Here is a 19,113-nt window from a genome sequence, read left to right as displayed (position 1 = left end):
TCTTGTGTTATTGATATAATGTTGACACAGTGGTGACTCTGCCCTGTCACAGTGATTTAGAGCGGGGCATTATGAAGAACAGGACTAGGCCAGGGATTGAAACGCCTCCATACATAAATCAAGAGCACTGGTGTAGAGCTGATTCTCTAGTCATCACATTAAGCTTCATTAAGGACAAACATCCATTGCTCATTGATAGCCAAGGCAATGGTCATTATGTTGATTTGATTGGCACAGTTCTCATTCCCATTTCAATTAAACCTCAAGTGTCCTGTGATTGAGATTTGCTGTGAAAGCGCTGCTCACAAAAGCTTTGCCAGGTGAGAGGGACAAATATGAACTCTGGCTTTCATTTATACATATTTCTCTATCATTGGTTTCTTAAAAAGACGAGGTGTGAAGGGAAATTGGTTATAGAAAAATGTAAGTCTTTGGAACCTACTTATATGAATGTGTCTGGATTTCATCTTAAACTTGACTGAAGGTATGATTTACCCAAATTGCTTGTGTTGAACTAAAATAGGTGTCTTGATCTGATAAAACGTTTGCCTGTCAATCTGAGGTTTGAGTGATAGACAAGATTAAAATCCCCCATCATAGTTGTTATTGTATTTCCCTATTTTTTCATGCAGGGTATAATATGATAAATTAAACTCAAACAAATCTTAATGCGTATAGTCAAGTCCTTATTTCATAGGATATCAAATGGAAGGTTATGAAGCATAAGCAGATAGTCTACAGACTGATTATTCTAGAAATAAATAGATACACTATGAAACTACAAAAAACCCTGTGAAGGCTGCATGCCTTTGAAATCCAGCAGCTACAATGAATTCTCCACTCCCAGGTTTGTGTGAACATGTCTATCGTTCACCTGTTACTGTGGAGAGCAACTCTGCCTTATAATTGGTGGTGCCAGATGTTGTTTCCTCCAATGAGACTGAGCCAACGTTTTCTTTTCACTTTCCCAGTTTGCACTGCTGCACCTGCCTCAGCTGTTGCAGTGATGGTCAGACCTTGAAATCTGAACGTCAACACAGAAGAAAGGAATATTTTCCAATCATTCACTCGCATAAACTCATCTGTGCCACAAGCTCCTGCCATGGCCAGGAAAAGTGTTCCTCGGACAAGTAGTTTCCTGTGAAGGCTCTACTCGACACATATGAGATCTGCTTCTCCTTTGTTACCTCAACGGACCAAGATGATGCTTCGGCTGCTGCTAGTTCTGTCCATTTGGGTGGGATCCTATGAAGCTGACTCTGTCCAGTCCGAACGGCGAGTTGTAGCACACAATCCTGGTGACATCATCATCGGAGCGCTGTTCTCTGTCCATCATCAGCCTCCTGCTGACAAGGTAATTTGGGGTATTTTGTCTATGTGTGCAGGATTGTTTGTCTGTCATTGGAATTCAGTGCAAACTTTGTGTTTTAATATCCTGTCTGGTTTTGAAGTGAAAACAATTTGAAAATGTAACAGAAGTAAAGGGATACAATTATAGTCAAATAATAAGGATTGGAGATGACTTTTGCATCTATGGCACTGCGAGTTGCAGTAGTATGTTTCCCTGCTTATTAAGTCCCAAAGCAGACATTACATTTGTGGAACAGGGTACCTCTGTGTGAGTCCATGAACCTTCATCCTCCATTAGCTTCCCCAGGAACCTTTAGCCACCCACCGACATTTAATCTTTTTTTCCATCTCATTACGGATAATTGCAAACTAGAAAAATAACTCTTAGACACAGCAGACCTGTGACTATAAAACTAATATTATTTGTGCAGTGAAGCAGCCATGTGTTAAAAGCCAACATTCTTACTGTTCATTCAGTCTACAATACAATTAAAATGCATCTAAATAATGAATGCCATCATCAGTAATTGCAACATTTACACAACACTGTTTCATAAATGCCAGCTCAATTAGACTTGATTTCTTCTTCGCAGGTACACGAGCGCAAATGTGGCGCGGTGCGGGAGCAGTACGGCATCCAGAGGGTGGAGGCCATGATGTACACGCTGGACCGCATCAACGCTGACCCGTTCATCCTGCCCAACATCTCCCTGGGCTGCGAGATCCGGGACTCCTGCTGGCACTCGGCCGTGGCTCTGGAGCAGAGCATCGAGTTCATACGGGATTCACTGGTCTCCTCTGACGACGCAGAGGAGTGGGGGGGCGGAGGGGGACTAGGGGGAGGAGGAGGTGGCGGAGGAGCGAGCACGGTGAAGTGTTCAGACCCCTCGGCCACTCCCATGCGGGGGAAGAAACCCATCGTGGGTTTAATTGGACCGGGGTCAAGCTCTGTGGCCATCCAGGTCCAGAACCTTCTACAGCTGTTCAACATACCACAGATTGCCTACTCTGCCACCAGTATGGACCTCAGCGACAAGGTGAGACCAGGAACCTGTGGATACATTTCATTCAAGTAGCCCATACATGTTTAAGAGAGAATGTGTTACTGCTACCTTTATTGCTACTTTAATTGGACACGACACATTGCCTAACTGGATGATTGAAATGTTTCTGAATAATCCTGCCATTGATTTAATTTCCATTATTTTCAGAGCCTTTTTAAGTACTTTATGCGGGTGGTGCCTTCAGATGCCCAGCAGGCAAGAGCTATGGTGGACATTGTCAAGAGATACAACTGGAGTTATGTGTCTGCTATACACACCGAAGGTACTAACACACACACACACACACACACACACACACACACACACACACACACACACACACACACACACACACACACACACACACTCTCCTTTCCGAGCGCAGACATGTTTTTTCCTTTTCTGTTCTCTCTGCCACTGCCTCGTATCATGCTGCCTTGACTCCTCATCATAAATTATCTGGATCTTTTTTCCCACAATGAAAGAAATTTGAGAAAAGTCAAAGTTCTAAGTCCTTGATTTCTTTCAAATGTACAATTGTGAAGAAACTTGTGATGCTTTGCAAGGAGAAAAGGCAAATAAGTTTCTTCTGAACAAGATTAGAGTATTTTGAGTTCAAGGACAAGAATCAGGACCAAGACAAGGGAGAGAGGAATGTCATTGACAAGATGGATCGCAGCGGAGAGGCAGTGTTTTTTGAAAGAGATGAGTTTTCAGCTTACTAACGTAAATGTGATGAAAATTGAATGATTGTTGCTGGGTTGATGCCAGGAGGTTTATGAAGCAGAAGTATCTAAAAATAGCAGTGAGCAGGAGTTTGGCAGGTACTCTAGTGGTTGAATGGGGTTACAAAAACAGGTGGTTGTCACACCACCAGAATAAAGCCTCTGAGAATAAAGGAGAGGACATTACACCAAACACCATACAGAAAAAAAAAAAAAGCTTTCGACCTAATAGTATAAAGTATCTATTAAAAATGTATACATCCTCAATGATGAATGGCCGGGTAGGAACACGAGAAGATCTGTGCAAACACATAGAAAATAGGTTTGAATGGGATAGGAAATGATTGAATCTCCGACTTATAATTAGATCATAGCATGGAGATGTACTTTACAAACTCACTTACTCATAAGGTGTTAGTAAGTTGGACTACTTGTGGGAGACGGTGTGATAGTTTGACAGCTACAGGAACTGGAGGACAGTGTGTGTGTGTGTGTGTGTGTGTGTGTGGCTGTGTGTGAAGCTGTCTACTGAGAGAAGGCTTGTTTGACCTGAAAGTGTGTAATAAAGAGCAGAACACACACACACACACACACACACACACACACACACACACACACACACACACACACACACACACACACACAGAGGACTGGCCTCTGGCATTGCCTGAGGGCTTTACAACAGCATTTGAATTGAGCTACGAAGGGTAAGTGTGTGTGTTAAAGGTGTGAGAGAGTGTTTTTGTGAGGTATTTGTTATCGTGTGGTTATAATGTAGGGCAGGAATTTATAAAGAAGCAACAATATTGCAGATATGCACTTACTGTAAATAACTGTCTATTTTTTCAGTATGATTAATATTGTAAAAATAACACACTTTACCCTAATAACATGTTGTTCGGTGGTAATTAAACCTTGCAGAATGATATTATTGAACTTAATTCTTCCAATTGAAAACGTGAAATCTTGAGACGATCAGATATTTGTGTAAATCTGTCTTCTCTTGTTTATGTTAATGATTGGACACAGAGCTTCCTACAGATCTGTAACAATATCAATGTCAGAAATAACATTTGTCTTGTGAGTGACATTTTTGCTGTCTCTCATGAGACAGATCTGTGTGTGTGTGTGTGTGTGTGTGTGTGTGTGTGTGTGTGTGTGTGTGTGTGTGTGTGTGTGTGTGTGTGTGTGCTTGTGGTCATGAGTGCAAATGTGTGGGATTGTCGGGGAAAGTATTGGTCTTTATATTTCTTCAGACAAGTGGGTTTGACCTTGGAGCTGGTCCTCAAGGTCAACTGTTTCCTCCTCAAACACAATCAGTCTCAAACGAGGAGAAATGGAGGGTGGCTGAGTGAGGACAGAAGGATTGAGAAAGAGGGAGAGAGATACGAAAGGCAAGGGAGGGGAGAGCAGGGAGGAAAATGCGGGAAGAGGGAAGGAAATGGGAAGAAGAGAATTGGGGGATGAGAGACGGGAGGGAGGAAGAGGGAATGGGGAACACCGTAATAACAGTGCCAGAAATGGTACAAGGTGTGTATGTGGCTGTGTAATGCTTGGGATATATAAGACGAAGAGTAAAGAAGGGGAGGTAAGCATATAGATTAATTCTCTTTATTAACATTTAGCATCTGGAGGGCGATAGAAACTGATATGGAAGAAACTGAATAATACATGTTATATCAGCACAGTAATTACATTGATATGATGAGGTAATATTATTGGACAGGGGAATACCATGTGTATTCCTTTCATGCCCCAATACATATGCAAATGTATGCATGTTGAGTTGGACAACCGTTTCACTTCCATTTGTAACGCGAAGAAGTCTCTCTAGACTAGTCGTGTATCATCAGTCCCTTTTCGTCCTTTTTATTCAACATTTTTCATCTTCAAGCTTAAGGGTCAAGTTCTACAGAAATTAGAAGTGAGTCATAAAGAAACCAGACACACAAGATGGAGAGATATATTCAGATATATGTATAGATCCGGCAGTGGCTGAGTCAGTAGGGGCTTGGACTGTGAGCCGTAGGGTCGCCGGTTCAAGTCCCCGACCAGACCTAAATATGGAGTGTGGACTGCTACTTGGAGAGGTCCCAGTTCACCTCTTGCACTGCCGTGGTGCCCTTGAGCAAGGCACCGGACACCCCCCTTCCCCCCTCTTTCCCATTGCTCCCCGGGCGTTGTACAATAGCTGCCCACTGGCTCCTAGTACTAGACTCCTGGTACTAGGATGGGTTAAAAGCAGAGAACACATTTCACTGTGCGTGCTGTGTGCTCTGCATGTGTGACCATTAAAGAGGGTTTCATCCCTCCCAATTCTATTCTAGATAGATGGTGACTATGCAGTGCACGTAGCGACTCAAAACTATGTTACATAAAATGGGATGAAAACAGTATCGAAGGAGTTGAAAGGCAAACTGGTTAAAACATAGGGGTATATAATAGAATATTTTTCACTGATATACGATCATTTTCATTGAGCTGAGGTCTGTGGGACACATCATTAGTAGGAGAGACTTCAACAGAAACACAGACGCCTTTTTCTTACAGAAGAAAAGTTTGAACAGTTCCTGGAATAAATGCCTCGAGCACTTTTAAGAGAACAGGGTGTAGCTGAAGGTGCTCAGTCGCTTCACTAGTCACTAGTCACAGGAAAGGGAGGTGTTGTCCATTAGCCTTTGTCAGCATTCTTTCTTTAAATGCGCCACCACTTTTATTGTTGCTAGTATGTACATGCACCCTAGTGAATAGATCAAATGTGTGCCTATTTGGTTATGATCAGATATTTTATCATGAAAGAAACTAATAATGATTAACACATGTTTGAAATTGGGTTTCAGTTTTGCTTTAGTAGAGAATAATTATTATCCTCGGCTGTTTCTCTCTTTCTCTTTCCGCTCTGTGTCGCTCGGTTCAATTTCATTCAATTCAGCTCAATGGGTTTTATTGACATACAATTTGACACATGTCACGAGTACTCTCCTCCAACAGAAATTGATCAATCTCAATAAGTCAAGATGTCAACCTTTTCTCCACCTCTTCTCTCACTCCCTTTTTGTCTTCTCATTTCTTTCTCTCATTTGTCTTGAATGACTCCTCAGCTCCTCCGTTTTCTCTCTGTCTCTATAGCATCTCATGCCCTGTGCCTCTTTAACTGCCATGGCCGTTGCAGGATTGAGGAAGATGAAACTGCGATGGGTTCGGGAACACAGTGTAGAGAAAGGTGTAATGATCGGGAAAAGGAGAAAGACGGAAAGTGCGCAATTATTTTTTTTATTTTTTTGGTTGTATATTCAAAGATGGTCATGGGCCAGTTTTCGTGGGTCCCCATATAACAACAGTTCTTGTCTCTTTTTAATGAGCCTCGGTCTCAGAACTACATCTGCTCTGATAGCAGATCTCTTGTTCTGCAATCTGGAATCCATTGAATGGCTTCTGTGAAGATGGATAGATGGCTTGGCAGCTGTTTGGCTGCCCAGGCTCTGTCCGCAATTTATACAAGGGAGCATTACAGAGAGATTTCCTGTTGGCACAGATGTAAGTAAGGTCATTAAGGGCTACAAATGGCTAAACTGTTGCCATGTTAAAATGGATTCAAAGCATTCACTGGAGGATGTTGTTTATTATACTGGGTCTGTAATAATTTGCACCTGTAGAGATATATGTGGGCCTGCATACAGCATCACAAACAGTGTGTTCATGATGTGTGTTTGTTTCTCTGTCCGCGAACAAGAATGGTGCATGGGCACAGACATGGTTAATTTCTGACTCCAGAGTTTGCTCAGTAGAATGAAAGCATGGTGCAAGTGGATTTGGTCATTGTTATAAACTGCTGATAAACACCCTGTCTGTTACCTGAAGCTATTTCCATAAAAAAAAGAACGAGACAGGGTTGTGTAACGCTTCGGTGCGAGGTCGGTACAGCGCGAAAAGGATACATTTGTTTTCATTTATTTTAAATAGGCAGTAAAGTGCAAGTGCCAAGGACGGATAAAATCCTTCCACAATTTTTATTTTGAAAAATAAGGAATGTTTCAAACACCTGTATATTGCACTGAACAGACAAACACGCATTAGGCTGTACAGCTGAAAAGCATCTGAAAGTGAAAATGCCAAAGGAAATAGAATTATACAAGATAAATGTGTGCTTTAGGAGGAGTGTATCAATTAGATGGCTATGTTTGAACATTCAAACCACCCACACATTAATCATCCCGGTGATAGGAACATCTTAGCACTAGAGTAGCCTGATTTATGCATGTCTTTTCAGAGCCTACAGCGGTGGGCAGCTTCGACACATAGCCCTTGTTTTATACCTCTCTCTCTCTCTCTCTCTCTCTCTCTCTCTCTCTCTCTCTCTCTCTATCCTATTCTATTCTATTCTATTCTATCTGTTGTTGGAGCTGACCAGGAAGGAACTTTATGAGTTGAAGACAGACAGCTAATCTGGATCTATTCTGATAATCAATTGACTCGGAACAAAAAGGAAAAACCTTTTGAGTTTGTTTTGTGTGCATTTCTTAAATCTAAATGTTGGTCAAAGTCATTTGAAGAAAATATTTGAACAATTCCTCAAACAAGAATATTGTACCTTTGAGTCTTTGCTTGTCTGTGTGCAGAGGCGTGCTGTTTTGTGGTAATGTGTGCGTTCCATTAGCTGTGTAATCTTGTCTAACACAGTGTGGGTGTCAGTGAGTGTCAACCCCTGGGGTATTTCTGTGTTTGACATTTCGCTACACATAGTTTTAGCGCTCCAGATGTGATATGGGGTAGTTTGGGGATTGAGGACAACTTGGAGAGAACAAAAAAGAGGGGCAGAAAGATGATGCCCTTTACTGAATAGTGTTTATATTTTTACTGCATGTTGTTTTTCTGTTCTCTGGGTAAAAAGGGATCTAGGGTTAAAAGGAGGAGAGACAGACAGACAGACAGGAAGGGGGGGGGAAGGGAAGTAACATGTAATTGCATGTAATAGACCTGATAAGAGTGACAAGAGGATGAGAGTGGTAATTGAGAAGGATGAATAAAGGGTGTGAGTTAGAGGGGAGGGATGGAAACGATAGGGGGGGAAATACACTGAAGCACCTGTCTCTGCATCTTAAAATGTACTGCCTGATGTGCTGCTAGGAGAAAGCGGGGGTAGAGAAGACAAGTATCAAGAGGAGGGGGAGAGGAAGCTCCACAGAGGGCAAGTGGGAGACCCTTCAGCCTTGCATGTTGTAATTTATTGCAATATATCAAATGAATGAGTCGAGGAAGAGGGATAAAAGCAAACGAGGGTAGAGGGGTGTACACGTGAGGAGCACACAGTGAGAAAGGATTTCCTATATTTCTGCACATTTTTACTTTAAGCTGTTTTTGTTCTTTTTTCGTTTGCCATTGAAATGATATATATAGTTATAGAGATTAAGGACACGCAGCTTTGTAGAGGGGATCAATAAGAGGTAAAGGGGACAAAAGCACAAAGGGTTAGAAAGGAAACCGAGAGAAGCTGTGAATGTGTGATCTCTGTGCTGGATGTCCCAGTGGGTTTTTTTTCAGTGGGAGGTGATGAACCACAGGAAGGCACTATATTTGAGGAGAGAGTTTGAGGTAAATCTACCCTATGTGAAATAAGATACCTACATTTTTTTTCTAAATATCAATCCTGGGTTAACGAATGTGTGCACATGAGATTTTTAATATGTAATAATCAGTGATGTTGATATAATGACTAGGTGGGTAATAGAAGTGGTAGTGGTACCTATAGTGACAAATCCCAATATTGCTATAATATAAATGTATGGCCTCCTGGCCCTAGTGTGATGTGTTCTGCTCCAAAATGTGATGCTAACCATGGTCTACACAGGACATATTGGCTGTAAGTTGTGTTAAGGTTAAAAGGCCTGTGAGTGGATATGAGGCAGGATTTTAAGTAATAGACGAGGTGGGCAAGCTGAATTGAAACAATCAGATCAAAGTATCAAATGTTGAAAAGTGAATTTAGAGAAGTCGATTTGAAGCGAGTGTAAGATTTTCAGAGGCAGAAATGAAGTGATAAAGAGACACATGACAGGATTACTGAGTGAGAGAGAGATGTCTCGCACATAAAAATCCCTTTTGAGACCGAGTGAAGTAGGTTACAAGCTTTATCGATTTTGATGATGGTAACAGTTTGAATGCGTGCACGCGTGTCAACATGCATGGGAAAGACGGGCTGTACCATCTGTCTACGATTCCTCTCACTGAGACACTAATTACAGGACTTTACACCTCGCTCCACCACACTCATCATTGGCCTGACTACACACACATAGACTCACTGACACACACTGAGTTGCAACAGCGGTCAGGGATTGTGGGATGTCTTGCCCTATCTGCTTTTTTCAGCGTGCTCTGCTTCCCGCCATTGTTTGTCTTTTTCCCAAAAATATGTTCCTCTTTATTTCATCACTCTTTATCCTTTTGACTTATTTTTACTCATCAGTGTAACTAGAGCACGGATAAATACAAAGAAGATGTATCAACCTCAGGCATTATTTAAAAAGAACGGGGTTAGAAAGAGATGATTTGAATCTTTGATCCTATCAAAACAGAGGAGGGGGACAGGTAAAAGGGAGAGGAAGAGAAATTAAAGAGGGGAATCCTATCATATCCTTTGCCAGTGTGTACAACCATTCATTTGCATAAATTCCAGGTCACCCACTTTCTCTGGCAAAGACACGGGTGCCACTGTGGGGAGACGCTTTCTCTGACACAAAATGTAGCTTTAATGAGATATGCAGTAGCAGACGAGTTAGTGCAGTGGGCATGTTTTTGAGAAAGACAAGGGATCGGGTCTCAAACGTCCTCCTTTTCCACCAACATTTTTTATTTACCATGCGTGATAGAAAATGACTTTGTAGTTTGCACAAGTCAGTTGCAACTTGAATGGAATCAATATTGTTCATTGTCATTATGTATTAACTATGAATTATATCTATTTAACCATCTATCCCTCCAATCATGCATTTACCTCTGATTTTGAATCTGCTGTTGTTAAAACAAAACAGAATTCAATTCATTTCCCCTTTCTTTGTTTTTCCAGGCAACTACGGTGAAAGTGGAATGGAAGCATTCAAGGACATGGCAGCTAAGGAGGGCATCTGTATCGCCCACTCTGGTAAGATACTCGGGTCACAACAACAAGAGTGAACTAATCAATAATAATGTGGAATATCTAGTCAAGTAAGAAATGGAATTGTATTTTAGTGGGTGTATAGTTTGTGTAAGTGTAGCAAGCAAACAGCAATAACCTACTTTTTTTTCAAACACCAGGGTGTCCACAGTTCAGATAAATGTATCTGCAGCTTAAAGAGATCTACCAACAACAAGACATATATTTTACAACAAAAATCAGCCTGTTTTTTATTACATGGTGAAGACCCATTTCACACTGGGTGTCAGATGGTTGAAACTAAAGCATAATGAAATAGAGCAACTCAGACAAAGAAAACCCCCAAAGGAACTCAACACATGAAACAACAGAGATCCAACATATCACATTCGTCACAGACCACATTTGTATTTGTCTGACATGTTATCCCCAGGCAAAATCTGGAGCAATGCTGGAGAGCAGAGCTTTGATCGGCTGCTGGAGCGGCTGCGGGCCCATCTGCCCAAAGCCCGGGTGGTGGCTTGTTTCTGTGAAGGCATGACTGTCCGCAACATCCTCATGGCCATGAGACGCCAGGGACTGGTGGGAGAGTTCCTGCTCATCGGCAGGTAGGTGCTGCTACACATTTTAGCTCTAATGTATTGTAATGTTAATGGACCATATTACCATAAATGCATGAGGGATATGCAGTACCGGGTTTGCCCCAGGACAGTATTAGTAGTATTGTGATGTGTCACAGGATCCTTCGTTTCCTCTGTTTCCTCTGTGCCTGTGAGTTTTGCTCTTTTTCTGGGAAAGGAATATGATCAGATTGGAAAAAGCAAGTTTGGAAGATGTGTTTTGTAACTAGTGTGTTCCATGTTATATAGCCAAGCAGCTACACACGCTGAGCATGCACTGGATGTTTTAGAAGGCAGATGGAGAGGCAAAGCAGGCTCTGTGCTCTTCTCTAAAATAACCCTCTTAGGAGAGCCATTAATGATCATAAACACAGGGCTATTAACACAAAAATAGGAGCACAGCTAGTAAATATCTACTTCAAACTCATTTCAACCAAGTTCGATGCCTAACATGTGCATCCAGCTGGTGATAATTGTTCAGCACTCACCCCCAGATCCAGATGATTGTGACTGGCATTCGCCTATTACACTTCCAAAAAGAATTGGCATGTGTTATTTGCTGATTTTGTAGCATTTGTATATAAATATATTTATAATTAATAACCTTTAAGCAAATAACTGATCAGCTTAATGCTTCCATTACTGTAATTAGCTGAACAAGTTGGACAGATTCAGACCTCTTTCGTTTTGTAATCTGTTTAATTTTTGTGTTTGTTTAATTCACAAATGTGCATTTATATGTTATCTAGTGGAGAAGGTCATTTATCTGGTGGTGTTGGCCGGTTGCTACAGAAGGGTACAGGAAATCATGGCATATACACTAGGAGCAATGACTTGACATTACCACTGAGCAACAAGTGAAACACATTCTATGGCTGTCAAACCAGATCATTTGTAGCTCGTGCTATGTTTTATAACTCCTTTTCAAAGACATGAATTCATTCGAAACCCCTGTGACGAGTCAATTGAAAACTGTAGGTTTTGCCATGCCTCTCAACTGCATGATGTAAAATACTTGAATAGATTGTATATCCAAACTGTACAGCATGAGACATGTATTACCCTTTTAAGAAAAACACACATGCTGTTTTAAAATTTGGAGGCGGTTTTCACATTAAGCCTTGTTCTCACTTAGATGAAATCCTCCTACAATTTGTGTGTGTGTGTGTGTGTGTGTGTGTGTGTGTGTGTGTGTGTGTGTGTGTGTGTGTGTGTGTGTGTGTGTGTGTGTGTGTGTGTGTGTGTGTGTGTGTGTGTGTGTGTGTGTGTGTGTGTGTGTGTGTGTGTGTGTGTGTAGTGTGTGTGTGTGTGTGTGTGTGTGTGTGTGTGTGGGGCATTGTAAGTGTGATCATGGTTTAAATCTTGAAGTCTTCATTACAATAACTTTGAGCCATTGCAACAGGTTCCAAGACTTATCTGAACAGTATCCTTTAAAACTATGGTTCACTTCAAGCTTAAATGACCTTTGCCCAGGGAAATGTGCGAGTTTTATCACTTACTCCAGCCAATATGCATAAAACAAAGTTGACTTCAATAGTTTGAAACCATGGTCATGTATTTTGATTAAAATGCAATGTATGTGATTCTATCCTACTCTTCCTGCAGTGATCTGCTGTGTAACTAAATCATAGCCAGCATCATTTGTGTTGTCATCGCCACCATGATGCTCATTCTCATCACCCTCGTCTTTCTGATCATCTTCATCTACCTACATCATCATCATCATCATCATCATCATCATGCTGACATAGAGGTAAAGTATGAATTCATACTGAACCTGCTTTATGTTTATTGGGTTTGCCTTGCCACTAGAGATGAAAGTGATAACAGAGAAAAGATCATAAAACAGAGATGAATGTTCTGTCCTCTCAGAACAGAAACAAAGGGAAGGATCAGCTTCAGTAAAAGGCATACCTTTCTTTCATGGTTTTATTTTATTTATTTCTGGGAGAGATTCTCTCAGTGTGTAGTTCAACAAATGTTTTGGATTTGTGGCCTAAAGCTACAAAACTTGAATAGGCCCAAACATTGCCCTCCTCCGACATACAGTGTGTTAGCCTTTAAACAAAAACACTTCCAACTGGCCCAGTCATTGGAGTTGCTTAATAGCTAGTGGTATAAAGATTTTTAAGCTCCCATATGTGAATTAATTAAATAAAGAGAATCTGAAAAAAAAGTAAATTCTGAGTCGCAGTCGGAGTGCTTCAGAAACCAGGGTTTTTTTATAAGCAGAGGTGTTACTCCAAAACTGCATTCACATGTAATGCGAGTTGCTTTTTGGTCACTGCAACGTTGGGTGCAGAGCCTTGCGGTGAATCCACTTAGTTAAGATTTATTTTCTATAGTTCAGCCCCTGCTAGCCTGCATCCCTACATACAGCAGCATCTGATTGGTTGCACATCGAAAGGTCAGCGATGAAAAAGGTCAGAGTTGAAATACTTTTGAACATTGAGGGCAGCGCTCCTCGACAGTTTCGAGCTTCCACCTAATAGGGCAGCACCACTCTCACAACATCAACGCAGATCATGTTTACCGCCTGTCTTGCCAATGCTAAAAAGAGACTAATTCCAATAATCCAAGTACATGTTGTTTGAGAGTCCGAAGCTGGTTGCTGGTTTGTCATTGTTGCTTGCATCTGTTGTGCATAGCACCTGCACGGAGGACAGTGGGATCAAGGCTATAGTAGGATCCTCCTTCACTTTGCACTCATTTGGTGAAGCTCAATGCAAGGAATCCCCTGCAATTAGAGAGAAGAAAATGGGGAAACAATTCTGAACAAATAAATGCTAATAATGGATACAAAAGACAGATGATGAGACCAGTTATGGTACACCTCACTTCGGCAAAGCAATTTGCAGTTTGTTCAAATTAAACAACAAACAAAATAATATTATTGGATATAAAATCTGAGCTGTTATACTGGACTTTTAGCTTCCTTATTTAATCAATGGATTCCAACAGCTTCCTTAAATTATGCACATCATCTTAACACCACTTTAACACTCTCTCACAATGGTCACTTGCCAAATGAACATTTCTGGATCTAAGTGAAAAGCATTTAAATCAACCAAAGCCCTCACTCCTTTCTGTCTTTCCACTTGTGAAGAAATGGCTTATTAATATTTTTTATTGCAGTATATGTTGTAGATCTCTGGCCAATCTGTCTTGATTATGTCGGTTAATTGAATATCAGCCTTCGTTAGCGTCAGTATCATAATGACTGTAGTTGTAAATTGCAGATGGTCACGGGTGGGTGCCCTTCTCACTGGAGGTCTGTGGAAGGAACTTCTGATTATCCCAGCTGGGCAGACACCCATTTAACACCAGGATAATTACATTACCGAGAGCACGCAGAAGATGATTCAGTTACCTAGGGCAGATAAGTGTGGTCATTACAAATATGGACTGCTACAAGATCTCCAGATTGCAATCATTTGAGATGAATGTTTGATTTTCCCTGATTCTTTATGGCTGCAACAACATTGTGATATAATGCGTCCGCATCAAAATCAATCATTTGTATTATTCGTTTTAATTAGTTAGATGAAGGCTTGATGACTCCTCAATTTGTTTGTACATTTTTTGGAACTTGATTCATCCTCGGACGTCTTAGTATAACCTTATTTTGAGCAACATTTATACTGTTCCTCTTATTAAAAGATAAAACATAACCCCCTCCTGCAGCTAGTCTGAATGATTCATCTCTGACACGGCTTATACCCTGCTCCTGATAAGTTTATTATACAATAAGAAGTAATATTATTGACATCTGACATAAGTTGGTTTCACTGTTTTTCACTATGTTTCTTGGTTTAAGATTATGTACTTCCTTGTCTACAAATAATCCTAAACACACAGTGTATTGATTGCTTCTGTCCTATAATTCCACTTGGCGCCAGCAAGTGACAGACCCATAAATGAATAGCCTTGATTGAGATAAATATCCAGCCACATGGGACACACAAACACTCACACTTACACGTACACACACTTATGGGACACATTCACATTGTCATTATTCTACTTATATCAAGTTAACAACCTCTTCATCTCTCTTAACGCGAAAAATCCTCTCCTTTCTCAAATTCAAATTAGGTCCGACACAAACACATCTGTTTCAGCTGTCATTCTGATGTTTTGCATTTCCTCCTCCCATAGTTTTTGCAGCCATTCATAGCAACCGCTTCGAAATACCTATCGAGTCTATAGTTTATTGTTCATCCACGAAATGACTTAAAAAATTGCAGATTGTGTGTGTGTGTTCAAAAACCGTACCAAACAAGGCTGCTACCTTCAGTTTGTGTTGGTTTGTGACGTTAGTTTTTAGATGAATGGCTCATTGCGCTGACCCTTCCTAGAATACATTCCCATCCTGGTAATGCAGGGCATACTGTGATAATAACTGACGTACATTATGCGACTTCACAGCAACATCTCTGTGTTGTATAGTCAGTCATTTCAGTTGGAAATATGATTCACTCCTAAGCGCCGTCTGCCTTTCACCTGGTACTGTATGTCCTCTTCATCAGTGCTATTTATAAAATGGCTGTATTTTCTGATTTGCAGCAACACAAATTGCAGGGAAACAATCTCTGTGCTGTGCCTGCCCTTGATAACACATTGGTTAAAAAATATAAATACATATCACTCAATACTTCAAAACCAATGCTTGTTTGCAACTCCACAGTTCAAGCAGTGTAGTTGGCAGCCAATAGGAAACCACCGCTGGATTCTCACCAGAGGACAGATATTCAGTCTGCACAAAAGAAAAAGCTATTCAGCTGAATGAACTGACAGAGAGTAGTTTGAATCAAAAGTCAAAAAGCCGACTCTCTGTGGAGATCACCCAGCGCAAGTCTGCACCCCTTCTGCATGCTGTTGCCATGGAAATATCCCCTGCCATATTTGGATAAATCCAGCATAGCGGCTGGGTTGATAAGTGGCGCATGCGTATGTGGATATGTGAATGGCTATATGCATGCGTGGGTTGCTTCTATATGTGCGATACTGTCAGGAAACGTGTAGTATAGCAGGTCTTTATGTGTTGCTTAGTCACATTGAGTGACATTGAATACACCACGCACTGTCAGAAGAGGGGCTTATTGATAATGCTATTGGCCATTTCAGTTAAATTCAGAGCCTGCACATTCCTGTGATGATGTTCTCCAACACCTCTCATCTCAATCATCTCGTTCACATTTCTCATTCCTCATTATTAATAATCTTTTTTCATCATCAGTCAATTTGTTTGGTTTCCACTCAAGGGTGACTTCATCTTGTCGTGTCTCTCATTCTGGGTCACTTTATCCTTCTTTGTAATCAGCTGCCTGCTTGAGTTTAAGAGTGTGATGTATGCGAACTGAGACCCTGAACGGATGGTTTAACAGAGGTCAGAGCCCCGCACTGTCCCACTTCACACCACAGCTGTGTGTTAAGGCTGCACTTCCTGCTGGTTTTAAATTGAAGGAAATTTGAAGGAAAGAGGTTAAATGGCACCGTGGCAAAACACCTGATATGTCTCGAAACTGCCCCTCCTTAAAATTGATTTTTAGCGGATTGTACACCTGCATGGTAGTGAGAGGAGATCAAAGACAGGGTGAGGGCAGAGCAGGCAAACGGAGCGAGGAGGGGGAAGGAAAGATGCAGAAAGGCGAGGAATGGAAACGAAGGGAAAAGATGATTGAATAGAGGAGAGATTAGCAGTCGAGGGCTGTGTGTGTGTGTGTGTGTGTGTGTGTGTGTGTGTGTGTGTGTGTGTGTGTGTGTGTGTGTGTGTGTGTGTGTGTGTGTGTGTGTGTGTGTGTGTGTGTGTGTGTGTGTGTGTGTGTGTGTGTGTGTGTGTGTGTGTGTGTGTGTGTGTGTGTGTGGTTTATCCATCACAGCCTGGTTTGGGATTGCCCTAAAACACACACATTTACACAGGCACACATTCACTTACAGTGGTGCTGATACACACACTCATACTTACTGTTAGTTCTCTTCCAGCCTTTGATGTAAGGAGTATTGAGCTGTGTAATGTTTGTTTGTTTCATGTTCATTCATCCTTTGATTAAAACAAAAGCTGCTTTATGTCATTTAATTGATAAAACAATGTGAATTCATTCTGCTCTTTTCACAGCTTTTGGTAATAGAACACAGGGGAATATGTAGGAAAGCATGATGGAGGGAGGTGGAAGGAGATTAAGAGGAATTTATTTTTCATGTTGTATTGGTACACTGTGATAATACATTTCCAGTGTGTGTGTGTGTGTGTGTGTGTGTGTGTGTGTGTGTGTGTGTGTGTGTGTGTGTGTGTGTGTGTGTGTGTGTGTGTGTGTGTGTGTGTGTGTGTGTGTGTGTGTGTGTGTGTGTGTGTGTGACATTTCCTGTTAAAGTGTTGAGAGCGAGGTATCTCCCTATGGGGCGGTGTCATCTGTAAGGCTATGAGATCAATAAATGGTCTGTGGCCCCATAGCTTCTCTCTGCAGGTCTTCTGTGAAACGTTTTAACAGAACACACACACACACACACACACACACACACACACACACACACACACACTTTACAGCATGTTCTATTTTTTTGGAAGAATCACTAATCCATGACACACTTAGACTTTCCAAAATCTAGACTTCCATTCCTTAGGGCAATACATGTGCGTATGTCCATGTGTCTTGAAATGGGATATCTTGGAATGATCAGATTCCACAAGTCGGATTTTGCAGACAATACTGATTGCTCATCTGATTTTAAGCTAAAGTCCTGTCGTTGATATCATATTTCATGTTGGCCTCTTTTCGTTAGCATCTGCTACTGTACAAAAACTACAGCCTACATAATGCTTACTCATTTGGAGCTGTTATCTTTGCTATTTAAAAACTTCAACACGGTTTGATCCTCTCTGTCCTTCTGTTGAACCAGCCATGACCCCTTTGCCTCGGACATGGAGTATGTTGAGCTGTGATGTTTAAGCCGTGATGATCTGGGGCTATTATTGTTGATAAAATATTAACTGGTCCGTAATCTAGGCATGTGGATGAAGTACACATACTGTTGTTGAGTCTGGTTCTGTGCTTGGATTTGAAGTCATGTTAAAATGCATTTTGTAAGAGGTTTTCTTATTTGGGACAAACGTCGGAGGGGAGATACTCCTTGCTGTCGTGTTGCAACCTGATACTTTTTTGTCCATTTTTGTTTGTAATGTTGACTGTGCAGGAGTAGCTCCTCAGTGGGTCAGCACCTGTAGCTCAGTGGTGTAGCTCAAAGAGTTCCTTGTTTTACTTCTTCCAGAGCTTCACACTTTCTGTTTCGTGCTAGCAGAAATTTGCTATTTTTCACTAAATGTGTACAGAAAACTGCACACTCATAGGGACAGTCTTTAAACGTTAAATTATGCCAACCATGGCGAAAAAAACCTTAACTTGAAAAACTGCTTTATTAAGTATAGAAATAAAACACTTATTTTGACACATAAGCACATTTCTAGTAATGCCTTAGAATGCGTCACGGGACCTTCACCATTCTTGATATTTTACGTGTTATTGTCATTCTTTTGTTGTTCAACATCAAGCTTGTTTCCTTTGAATGTGTCAAAGGAAGCAATTCATGAAGCAAAATTCCTTGGATCTATTTCTTCCTTAGTGTCAAAAGTGTCAAGCATACATCAAACCAGCTGAAGCCCTACCATGACTTTCAATTTCCGTTGTCAGTTTGGGTGAAGTCCTCTCATACAGCCCATCAAAAGGCTGCTGAACTGAAGCTATCCGATATCAAAGAATTCTTTATTCAACTCACAAGTTTTCCCTTTTTATCTCTGTCTCTCTGTCAGTATCTTTCTCTATCTTTTGCCCTTCTGCCTCCTTGTCTTTCTCCTGTTGCTCCTGTCGTTTTGACACTTTACTTTTCTCCTTGTCTCTCTTTCTGAGTTTTTCCTTTCCATCAAACAGAAAGGATACTACAAAAAGCATTCTTCTTTCTGTTCTCTATGTTTACCTTGTCTGCGTCAACTTGAGTTGAGTGGGAGGACTTATGGCAATACCCACAACAACAAATAATAATAATAATAATTTCAATTTCTATAGCGCCTTTCACGAAACCCAAGGACGCTTTACAATGGTAAGTAACAAAACAGAACACAAAAAAAGTAATAATAATCATACAGATAACAACAGATTTCCTTTTGCCAACTAGTTTTAATTCAGGCATCTTTACGCTCGACAGCTTCTTTGTTCATCTTAAGGTCATCCTGATGAGAGCCTGCA

General features: G+C 41.0%; 1 protein-coding gene across 1 annotated transcript in view; it reads left to right on the top strand.

The window, feature by feature from the left end:
• Positions 1-1,045: 1,045 nt before the first annotated feature.
• The window catches only part of LOC104959637 (metabotropic glutamate receptor 5-like), a 59,379-nt gene continuing 41,311 nt past the window's right edge, over positions 1,046-19,113 (top strand). Inside the window, exons 1-5 of the mRNA XM_010787541.1 lie at positions 1,046-1,354; positions 1,944-2,387; positions 2,562-2,676; positions 10,185-10,259; positions 10,687-10,861. Coding sequence (XP_010785843.1) covers positions 1,163-1,354; positions 1,944-2,387; positions 2,562-2,676; positions 10,185-10,259; positions 10,687-10,861 — 1,001 coding nt within the window. The 5' untranslated portion in view covers positions 1,046-1,162. The remainder of the gene's footprint in view (positions 1,355-1,943; positions 2,388-2,561; positions 2,677-10,184; positions 10,260-10,686; positions 10,862-19,113) is intronic.

Source organism: Notothenia coriiceps, unplaced genomic scaffold, assembly GCF_000735185.1.
Source record: "Notothenia coriiceps isolate Sejong01 unplaced genomic scaffold, NC01 NC01_scaffold00030626, whole genome shotgun sequence".
Lineage (NCBI taxonomy): Eukaryota > Metazoa > Chordata > Actinopteri > Perciformes > Nototheniidae > Notothenia > Notothenia coriiceps.
This window is presented reverse-complemented; position numbering and strand designations above follow the sequence as displayed.